The 11,449-nt window shown below is 45.7% G+C and overlaps 1 protein-coding gene across 1 annotated transcript; it reads left to right on the forward strand.

Annotated features, from left to right (window-relative positions):
* The first annotated feature begins 9,386 nt into the window (after positions 1-9,386).
* Positions 9,387-11,031, forward strand: LOC123150921 (zinc finger protein CONSTANS-LIKE 16). The gene has a single exon (XM_044570726.1). It carries the CDS (start codon positions 9,485-9,487, stop codon positions 10,781-10,783), a length of 1,299 nt encoding a protein of 432 aa, XP_044426661.1. The 5' UTR covers positions 9,387-9,484; the 3' UTR covers positions 10,784-11,031.
* The last annotated feature ends 418 nt before the right edge of the window (positions 11,032-11,449 follow it).

The following is an 11,449-nucleotide window of genomic DNA, read 5'->3' on the forward strand; positions in this document are numbered from 1 at the left end:
ATAATTTTATGTTTCATAAGTTTTGTCTCATTTCAGACGTAAAAAGAGAACGTAAGAAAATATATAATTATCGTAAAAAATATTTTGTGTTACGTAAAATTATAAATGTAAAAACATAGTCTAAAATGTACATAAAATGCAATATTTCTGGTCTTATGACTTACATTTTTTCAAATGCTATTTATTTATGAAATGATCGTAAGATTAACTCGGGTGAAGAATACTTATTCTGCACCTTGGGTGATGAATAGACTTTAAATATATTATTTCTACTTTTTTTCATACACTTTGTACATTACTCATATAACCTGAAATATTTTTATGCTCATTATTTTTTTCAAATATATGATTAAAATTTTCTAAAATACATATTTTGACGTCTAGTTTTTTGCACACACATTGTAAATTTCTAGTATACAGCTGAAACATTTTCTAAGCACTTTAAACATATTTCAAGTACATGATTAACATTTTTCTAAACACATATTAAACTTTTGTTTGAATACGTTTAAGCATTTTGAAATATATGTTGAAACCTTTTTTCAATGATATGAACATTTTTTGAAAAATATGCTAACTATGTTTTACATTGTGCTAGTATTTTCTAAATAAATGCTTATTTTGTTTCAAATATATGTTATGGTTTCTACTTTTCTTCATACATGTTATACATTTTTTTATACATCAGAAACATATTTCTATATGCTTGTACACTTTTTCTTAAATGCGTGATTATTATTTTTTTCAAATAATTGTTAAATAATTTTTCAAAATCGCATCGTTTAAACAATTTAAATAATTTTATGTTTTGAAAATATGAGCACAAACAGAACTACATGCATGCTCCCAAACTCACGCGTGCTATTGCTCGCGGGCGGCGGTCCACCTGGTCCATCCGTCTATGTACGAGGCGATGCACGCGAGGGTTTCTTCCAAGTTCGTGTGGGCCCATAGATGCCTCAGAGATTTAATTGTGACCCACCCAGTCGTGTAAGCGTAACTCCTATTGAACGAACTATCCAGCGCTCGCCCCCATCGTTGCGGTGGCTATGGCCGATGTTATTGCTTGCTATTGCTAATAATTATTAGATGGCAGAGACTCGGAATACCGTCAACATGCAGCAAAGATGGACTAAGCCTAAACCAGAAAATGTATTTAACTTAATGTTGATGGAGCATTCTTCGAGGAGGAAGGAGCAGAAGAGAGAAGTGCTTCAAAAAAAAGGAGCAGGAGAAGTCGTAGCAATTCTAAGGGATGAGAGAGGTACTTTTCTTGCGGCCAAGTGTTCTTACGTTCCGTATGCTGCAGATGTGATGATCGCGGAGGCAAGAGCAATGAGTGAAGGTCTTAACTTCGCTTATCAGCTGGGTTTCTCTCATGTTGAAGCTGAAAGGATTCTCTTAATGTGATTGAATTTTGCACTGGGCAATCAAGATGGTGGGATACTACAGCGGCTATCTTTGCAAAGTGTATCAAGCGTAGCTACGTTAGTGGGAAGCTCACCTTTAGGTATTCTTTTTGTTTCGCAAATCAAGCGGTGCATGTGCTAGCTAATTACAATTTTGTAATAGGTTTTTGCTTAGCTGGACAGACGAGCCTTCAGACTGTCTGATTACTGAGCCTGTGGACGGTGTAATGCCTTGTTAAATTTAATAAAACTAGTCATGGTGGTCTTTTTTGAAGAAAAAAAAAGTCTGATATCAGAGTAAGGTTTGCATTTCGAATAGTCTGGATCAGGTTGTGTATAATGCATCGTATGTTGCTGATCGCCGAAACTGACGGCTGACATCAATCTTTAACGGCTCCAGTCCTGACCTCCCACTGAGTAATAAGCAGCGTTCTCCAAAGGCATAGAGCAAACAACCCGAAGGCAGTGCTACGAAGAAGAAAAATATTCAGCAGGCCGTGCTCAGACAAAAAATTACGGCCCTACACTTAAGCAAACACACTGGTTCTGAACTTCTGATTGAGGGATAGCATAGTTTCAAATCTGAATTATCGGCAGGCCACGCCCTTCACCGTTCCAGCGTTCTCAGCTGCTCACTCAAGTCTCGACACGCGTCCCTCCCAGCATACTGGGCCCCCTAGGTATGAGGTAGCTGAAATACTCTTCTCTGCTTGTATTTCTCGCTCTGAAAGGGAAACGTATCGTGTATACGAAGACAAAAGATGGTACGCAATAGCCAATAGGTCCACAACGAAAAGGACATTTGTCAAGTGGATAAACACGAGACCCAACAGATATATATGCCAGACAGAAATTTTGTTTCTTGCTGCTCAGTTAAATGTCATTTCAAATAGTTCAACTCAAGATTTAACTCGAAAATAATTCCTTTGTTTGTAAAAATAAAATAAAATAAAATAATTTAATGTGGGTTCATATGACCTTTAAAAAGTCAAATTATTGAGACTTGCCAGCACCTGCAATATGAGCATAAAATTTAACACTCACTACATACAGCTCGCCAGTTTTTAGGGAGGAGCAAGAACCAGCCGGTAGTTTTTGAGCACTGCTACACGGACGACGGTGGCTAGCCGAAATTCAGACGACATGCATATCGCACCATTTAGGGGCAAGTTAAAACAGCAACAGGCGGTTGGATTAGAGATCGTGCGCATGCCGTTCAATAGGACGTCGTCTGTCAAGTAGTTTTGGTAGTCTTTTTATAAAAGGACCCCCGGCCTCAGATTGATCCATGCAGCCTCAGAACCAGCCAGCAGTTGAATTGTTAGGAGGGTAGTATTACCCTCGGCTCATTAGGTTCTGAGTGTGTCACCAGGGTGGAATATTCTCTCGGTGGGAAATGATCTTTACAAATTTGTGGTGATTTATCAACCTTAAGGCTTTCTTCGGTTCGGAGGGAGAAAAAGCGAAGGAATGAATAAATAACTGCATAGGTATAGAGTTGAGTGGGAAGAGCAAACTTATGGCATGTTCGATTTGCAGGAAAATGCACTATTGAGAAGTACGATGGAGAGATGGGTGTCAGTACTGATTATAGTTGTTTATTGTCTTGAAAAGGATGACCTCTCACACCTCTCATGCAACTGCATTGTTTATTCGGCTGCACCACCCTAGAGCCAGCTCTTAGCCTCGGGCCTCCACGAGAACATGAGGTTTTAGTGGATTTTAGATTTCCTGTGAAAAGTACAGGTTTGTGTGACTATCCAGTGGAACAGACGACTGAGATTCCTCTGAAACAAACGCACAACGGGTAGGAATTCCTATGGTAACCCTTCCTCCAAAAGTTCCTGCAAAATTCCTGTATACCGAACGGGGCCTAAAGCTCTGTGACTCTAGCCTTCAGTAGGGACTCTACGAATGAGTGCAAGCAGTGGTGGTGTTCGTCGTTATAGTTTCTATGTTGTACTTGATGTTTATTAAATATACTTCTGGTAAAATTTCAAAAAGAAAGGGCATGTCAGTAACGTCCTATGTATGTTGGTCACATCACACAGGACAAAGATCTGGATGTGCAATTGGCACTTGACATGGCTTGGATCATGAAGCGCGCCCCAGTGGACCGCAGGGATGGGCTTGATGTTGATGCCCTGGCTAAGCTCACTCCCCTCCAAATCTCACTTGGCTGTCCCGTTTTGGAGGAGGATCCAGCACCTTCACCGGTTTCACAAAGAATATGCCATTTTTGGTGAAACTGAGTTGAGCTTTCAAAAGGTAAAGTGAAGCTCAGTGTGCATAGACGGCAAACGACTTACTGTAAACACTTTTTGGGTCATATACGTATATTTTTACTGTATTTTGGGTACACATAACACATGTATAGTGACCTACTACTGCAGCGTACTTACTGCTGAGTTCGACTGTTTGTATTGAGCTTTCGTCAGAGCAACGAAAGAGACGGCGAATACACCGTCAATGTTGCTGTCGTGGTATATTGTCATTTGTAGCTTTGTAAGTCGGGCAAATCGACGTATACTTGGTCTCCAATCATCTGGGGTTTGGAGCGACGTGGAGCATCGATTGCCTATGCTCGTTCCTGGCTCAGGAGCGTAACAAAAGCGACCCGTTGGGGAAGCGGCTAAAATGTCGAAAGCGCACGGCGCGACTGTTGGTGCACAACAACTGCTGAATCCCTTTAGCCACGTAGACGCGGCCATGGCATAGTTATCCCCAGTTTCTACGCGGAACTGGGAGATGGTAGTGTGTGCTGGAGACTTGTTGTATCCCGGCTAGCTCCAGCTGCGCCTGATAACGTCTCTCCAGCCTCTAGGTTACTTTGCCTCGAGCATTTTCACTCTCCCTTCACAATTACAAGGATGCGAGCTTCTTTTCTTTTCTTTTTAAAATGGGGTTGAAATGTCCGACCTCTGTTTCGATTGATGCACACAGTCCTATTAAAACGTGTGCATAAGCAGTATATATACATATATATGTTAGGAATCAAGCTAGGATGGACTGCTATGGTGATTTTGCTGCGGCAATTCGAGTTCCTGTATCTCTAAGCTTTGGGGGTGATATTCTACATTGTCGGCTACAATAATGCCCAAATTAATTGTAAAACGTTTGTTTTTCCTCTGATTCAATAATGGACACGTCGTGTATATATGCAGCGATATCGGTCCTGCATAAGATCCAATATCGCATGTACCTTATAAAACGATGTTATTTTGTTTGGATCTTGGCACTAGCAGCACGATATTTCTGAACAAGGCAAGCCCACGTGCACCTACCATCTACACAATCTGCATGCATCTCTGGCAAACATAGATATTCAATCATATACCCCAAAAAAAAACATAGGCAATCATACATACATAGACGGAGGGATTTTCTGGCAAGTCCATATATGTGCTGTGAAATTTCTTCAAGTCGTTTGGCAGTCTAGTTAAATTCGTAAATACACAAATCTACCCCGGTGCCAATTACAGCTCCATATCAACCCGATGACCAAGTTGGTCTAGGATGATCAATGTGCAGCGAAGCTGGTGTACAGTGCAGGTGTTTGCAGGTTATACATACATGTACTTTTCTTTTTTGAAGGAACATACATGTATTCTATCAAGCGGTCGGCTTGGTAAGCTATCAATAAAAAATTGTAAACATACATGTATTTTTCTCATAAAAGAAAATTATTTGCTCCGTCATGAAATACATGTGTCTACGCAGCTATTATATAAGTGGAAGAGATCGACCGGTACGGTATCTACTCTCTGTTAGACGCGTTTACATGGCAAATCTTAAGGAAAGTGGATCCTCTAACATCAAGAAGAGAAGTCACCTAAGCTACAATTCTCTAACTTTCCTGCTTCACATTCATATGATTAAGACTAAAATGACTTGAATTAATTTGCAAATTACAAATCTATTGTATACATTTACAAAAAATACATGCAAACAAAATTATGATGCAATAAAATTAATTTTAAATTTATTTACATGAACAGTAACCACACACATAACCTGCTACAGTAGATAATTACATTATTTGCTACAGTGCCTGTGACTTTCAGTACAATTCTCATATCCCATCGGCATCATCACATCAACGCGAGTCCGAGCATTTTGTAGTCGCATCCTGACCTCGCTGCTACATTCCAATGTGGTAATCAACCGCTATATTCCACACCATCAACTTTACGAGAATGATACAAATCACTCGCGAGGGGACCCTGCGGCCCGAGCACTGTTATTTCAACGCATTTGAGCGTGGACGTTTCTTGTTTGCTTGCATGTAAACACGTAGCTGCAGGCATCCTTCTTCCCACAGGGACCACATATATTAGGATGACTGATGCAGGATTTTCATTTCAGTTTATTGTTGATGGACTCTCGAGTCTTGATTCTGGATTGATATTCAGGTCATAGTTAACAAGATGAAAATGCATGAATCATTCACGATTGATCAAAGTAGAGATGGCTAAGATGCACGTTGCGATCTTTGTGCCAATTTTTCTTTTTAAATGAAAACAAAGGTCATTTTCACTCGTGCACTTTGGAGTTTCCCCGTAGATCTAAACACTAATTAATTAACACCACAGTAAAAGTTATTACCCCTAAACATTAGTTTGTGATACGATTTACCCTATTTAGCATAAATTCCTCTAAAATTCCCGATTTCGCAAGTTCGTTCCACTTTTTCACCCCTTTAGAATTTTTCTCATTCTATATGATCGGGTCCACTATTAGTTCGACTTGACTAGTTGAGTCAACTTCCATGTCAGTAGCACATTCTTGCAAGGTGTGTCTAACGAAAGTACACGGGAATGGGGCGAGTTGCTAAAGCTAGACCAGCTCCCACGACTTAGATTAAATCGCACTTGAGTAAGTCGTCCAACCCCCACCGGCCCACCCCCAAGTGCGACCAAAGAATTCAAAAGTGAAAAGCGGGTGGTGCTAAAGTTGTACCGACATGGTCGTTGCTCCATTGGTTCACGGAGGAGATAGGGCACAACCTAGCGAGAATGAAAGGATGAAAACATCTTAGCAACATGATTGTTCTTCCCTCGACAATCGCCAACATTCACTCGAATGGGTCACCTCATGTGCATAGACCTAGAAAATGCCTCTATTGCACTAACTTGTGCATGGCGAAATGAGGACAAGGATGAGGTGCTACCTAAGTTAAGGGAGTTGGTCTGGCTTACCATTAGGGTGCAAGTGTCTTTATGACGTATTGATGACGCCACATGCACACACGATTGCGCCTGCGGTTTGGAGGTTGAGTCAAACCAGTCCCGTGGAACTGACAGTGGGATGCATCTGTTAGAACGAGGCAAAACCCTAAAAGGTGGAGCAAATTTTCTTAAAGGGGAGATTTTGGAGGAAGTTTTGTTAAATGGGGTGAGGGGGGGGGGGGGACATAAACCATGATGAAACATAAGAAATCCGTCATCCAAGCATGTATTTGTAATTTTGAAAACAACACAAATGCGAGAGTATTTTGGAAGGTTCTTTTGTCAATTTGTAGGAACAAGAAACATGTATATGGAAACACTTGTTAATGGCTACAATGGGTAATAGTTTCCATTTGTTACTAGAGTTCTTGTTTAGTCAACTGTTAATTTACATGTAATATGACTTTCCTATTTTGTTGCAGTAATTTCATGTCAGTACTTCAATTACATCACAGTTATGCTACCCAGCGTATTGGGTGTCTGCAATTAATTGTGTTGTAGTGCTAAGATTGTATTGCATTCCCATAGTCTATTTTGGATTGGCTCACAGATAATTGCAGTCTCAGTGGAGTCATGTGTTATGTTGGTTTTTGTAACATGGGAGGTCTTGGACTTTGTGTGGTCACACACAGAAAGATGCTTACTCTATTCGTAATATGTATACAATGTGGTAAGAAATATACTGCCCAATATATAAGGCGTGCGTCATACCTACTCCAGACATATGTCATGCACACCTTTCTTTTCTTGCAAAATAAATAATGTCAGTATCTTTCGTGTCCTTACGCGGAGGGCATACATATGATCAATATAAATTATAAACATTTTTTTTGCGAGAGAAATTATGGACCCATTTGAGACCAATGTATGCATGGCCATTTGATAACTAAGAGCAACTCTAGCAGACCACGCAAAATCTCGACCCGCAAAACGCGTCTGCAGTTTCATGAAGATCTCGTTTGTGGGTCGAGCACTAGCGCGGCCGAACAGAAACCGTAGATGAAACTGCATAATTTGAAAAAAAAAACAGTTTCGCGGGAGAAATTGCACCTCGTGGACGCGAGTAGTTCATCACGTACTACATATATTTTACATGATCAAACACTACAAACACTAGTTCATACTACATACTACATCAGTACTAGTACTAGAGGGGTGGGGATCACCGGCGGCGAGCTCGTGGCCATGGACGACGCCGTGGAGGAGCTCATTCCTCCTCGTCGGAGCTCCTCGTGATGGCGCCGGTGCTCCGCCTCCTCGCGCACGCTCCGCTCGGCAATGGCGACTGCAACCGCGTCGACGTCGACGACGAAGTCCTCCGGCCCGACGACTCCGCGGCAGCCGAGCTCCTCCTTGATGGGGACGAACTCGAAGTCGTTCGGCTCCTCCGACCATCCCCTCTTCACGGGGAGAAGGCCCGCGCTGGAAGAGGAGGAGCTCCCGGCGTAGGAACATCTCGCCGCGGAGGAGAAGGACGCGGCAGAGGACGGGGTATGGCCATGCCGACGGTCGTACTCGTCCGTCTCGCGGACGCGGAAGCTCGGCGGGGGCGAGAGGCCGCGGTTGGTCCACTTCCTCGCCCCGCGCTTCCTCGCGCCGACCGACTGGACGCACCGGATTTGCTGCCGGAGCCGCGTCCAGAGCTCTACATGCGGCCCCACATGGCGGCTGGAGGCGGAAGGTGGTCGCCGGCGGCGAGAAATGTGGAGAAGGGGGTGGGGAATTGCGTGGCTCAGCGGCGGCGGGGGATAGGATTTCGACCCGCAAACGCGCCGCGGAACCGTATATATAGTGGTCGGGGCGTGCAGTTTGCGGGCCGCGGCAATTTTTTTTACGGGCCGGGCAAGTATGCGGGCTCTGTTCTGGCCGAAAAATTGGGCCGAACCCATATACTCGCCAAAATTTTACGATTTTCGTGTCTTTTGCGGTGTCTGCTAGAGTTGCTCTACGGCTGTACAAGCCCATATGAGTGTTTGCTTCTATTTTAAACAACCCTTCATTGGTACGCATTAATTTTCTGATATGCAAAATAAAATAAAAACGAGGGAGCATAAGAAACAATAAAATATTTGAAGTTCTATATTTGTTCCAAGTCAAACTTTTTAAGGTGTGACCAATTCTAAATATAGTATGAAAATATATTTTACGATAAATCTAATACAATTAATTTGGTGTTGTGTATGTTGATATTTTTTTATATTTGGTCAAATATCAAGATGTTTGTTCTGAGCAAAATTATAATTTCATAAATTAGTACAGATTGAGTAGCACTGAGATGTATGGTGGAATTTCAGAACACTATTTGTTTATTTATTTACCTGACTTTGCCAGTGAATTTTTAATGGAAGAGAACCTTTTGTAGGGGAGAATGGAAGAGAAACTACTAGTCAGTCCGAGAATGACTTTTTTCATTCCCAGCCGTAGCCGGTCCCACTGCCAGCGACGTAGGAAAACCACAGCAACCGCGAGGGCGACTGGGAAAGGCCCGTACGTCACGTAGCCAAACGGAACGGCCCTACCAAAAATCCAGCAGGAGCCAATCAGAGGCCTCCTCGCTGGATGGATATTACCCACCAGCCAATCAGAACGCAGATAAGGCCCGAGAGTGCGCCCAACGACGCACCAAAAGCGCAAAGTACACACGACGCGGGCCCACGAGTAAAGCGTACGAGCCGGGGGCCCACCTCCGCCCCTTCTGCTATAAACCTAGACCCGCGATATTTTCGCCGCAAATATATTTTGGCACCTACAGTGAACCGCAAGCAGCCAGTGCGCGACGCGGCGGTGAAACGGAGTAGCTGCTGGCTTGGTGCGGAGGTGCGCGCCAGCGGCTTTGGTTTTCATTTGATGAGCTGCTCGGGGAAGGCGGCGGACGGCGCGATGGGGAGCAAGGCGGCGCGGGCGTGCGACGGCTGCCTGCGGCGGCGGGCGAGGTGGTACTGCGCGGCGGACGACGCGTTCCTGTGCCAGGGGTGCGACACCTCGGTGCACTCCGCGAACCCTCTCGCGCGGAGGCACGAGCGGGTGCGCCTGCGGCCCACGTCGCCGCTGCTCCCTGGTGCGGCCCCGCGGGAGAGGCGCCGCGGCGACGAGGTCGTGCCGGCGTGGTTCAAGCGCAAGGCGCGGACCCCGCGCTCGCAGGCCAAGAGCGTCGGGCGCCTGCTCTCGAGGCGGCTCGTCGTGCCGCAGGCGTCCGGCGGGGACTCGCCGGAGGAGCAGAAGTGCGACGTGGAGACCGACGAGGAGGAGCTGCCGTACCGCGTGCCCATCTTCGACCCCGCCCTCGCGGAGCTCTGCTCGCCGCTGACTCTCGAGGAAGCGACGACGGCCGTCGCGTCATGCTGCAATGAGGACGGTGCCATCGTCGAGGACCCGACAAAGCCAGCTGCGACGCCGTCTCCGGTGCCGGTTCAGTTCTTCCCCGACAGCCTCGTAAACTTGGGCCCGACGGACGCCGAGCTCATGGAGTTCGCCGCGGACATGGAGGCCCTTCTTGGCCGGCCGGGCATGGACGACGGCGACGAGGAGGAACCGTTCTGCATGGAGGCATTGGGCCTCATCGAGCCGATGGACGTAGACGGCGGGCGAGTCAAGCTGGAGATCGACCCCATGCGAGCGTGCGGCCTCGAGCAGAAGCCGGAGGTGTCCGGCGATATGTTCGACATCGACTTCGACTACGACTCGCCCCTCGGGACACCGGACGAGAACGCGGCAAGCAGCGGTGCCAGTGCGGACGCCCAGTTCACCCCGAGGAGCCTCGCGCTCAATCTAAACTACGAGGCCATCATGGAGAACTGGGGGAGCTCGCCGTGGGCCGACGGCGAGAGGCCGCACGTCAAGCTCGATGACTGCTGGCCACACGACTACTACTCGCTGCAGGAGGGCGCTTGGATGATGGGAGGAGTGGTTGGCCATGGCGGGGAGGGGTTGGGGACGCCGAGGCTGAGGATGGACGGCGGCAGGGAGGCGCGGGTGTCGCGGTACCGGGAGAAGCGGCGGACGCGGCTCTTCTCGAAGAAGATCCGGTACGAGGTGCGCAAGCTCAACGCCGAGAAGCGGCCGCGGATGAAGGGCCGCTTCGTCAAGCGGGCCAACGGCGCCGGAGGCGGCGTGCCCGTCGCCATCGCCACGGCGTGCGTCGCGTAGCTGCCGATCGTGCAATGCTGTCGGTGTGCATGCATGGCTCTGCAGGCTGCATGGCGCGCGCGCACACACACAAAACAACTCGTCGAAACTGCTCGTAATTTAGTTACTTTCCTTTTTCAGTTATTACGGTATATGGTGCATTCAGCTGAGTATCCAAGGAATTTCAGGTCGCTCTGATCAGCTAGCTCGCGCTAGTTAGAGTCGAAGAAATGAATAACGGAATAATATTAAGTTTTTCACTTTAGCTATATGTTAGGCGACTGAATTTTCATTTTGGATCAGTCAAATTTGTTGCCGTTGATTCAGTGTGCATTATGAAACGTGTGTAAGAGGTCCCATGGATTTGACTGACGCTGTTATTTATTCAGTCGACTTCCTGCCTTTCCTTGTTAAGTGCATGATGCAGCCCCCATGATGTCTCCACTTCGTGACTCTTGCACTCACATGGATGGATGAAATGCATGAAAATTTTAGTGTACGTGCATGCCTTTTTCCTTGTGCTTGCTTCTGTTTTTTGCACGTGTTTGCTTTTTTTCCTTTTTAGTTGAGATTTTTTTATGTGTATTTTTAGATGTTGAGTGTGTGTAAATGTATGCATGCAAGTACTACATGTATATACTACTCCCCCATTTCATAATATAGTGCATGTAGATTAAATTTTACAAA

This window comes from Triticum aestivum, chromosome 7A (assembly GCF_018294505.1).
Source record: "Triticum aestivum cultivar Chinese Spring chromosome 7A, IWGSC CS RefSeq v2.1, whole genome shotgun sequence".
NCBI lineage: Eukaryota > Viridiplantae > Streptophyta > Magnoliopsida > Poales > Poaceae > Triticum > Triticum aestivum.

What these genes read in the sequence shown, in the direction of transcription:
- LOC123150921 (XM_044570726.1), top strand. Translation starts at nt 9,485, where the DNA reads ATGAGCTGCTCGGGGAAGGCGGCGGACGGCGCGATGGGGAGCAAGGCG.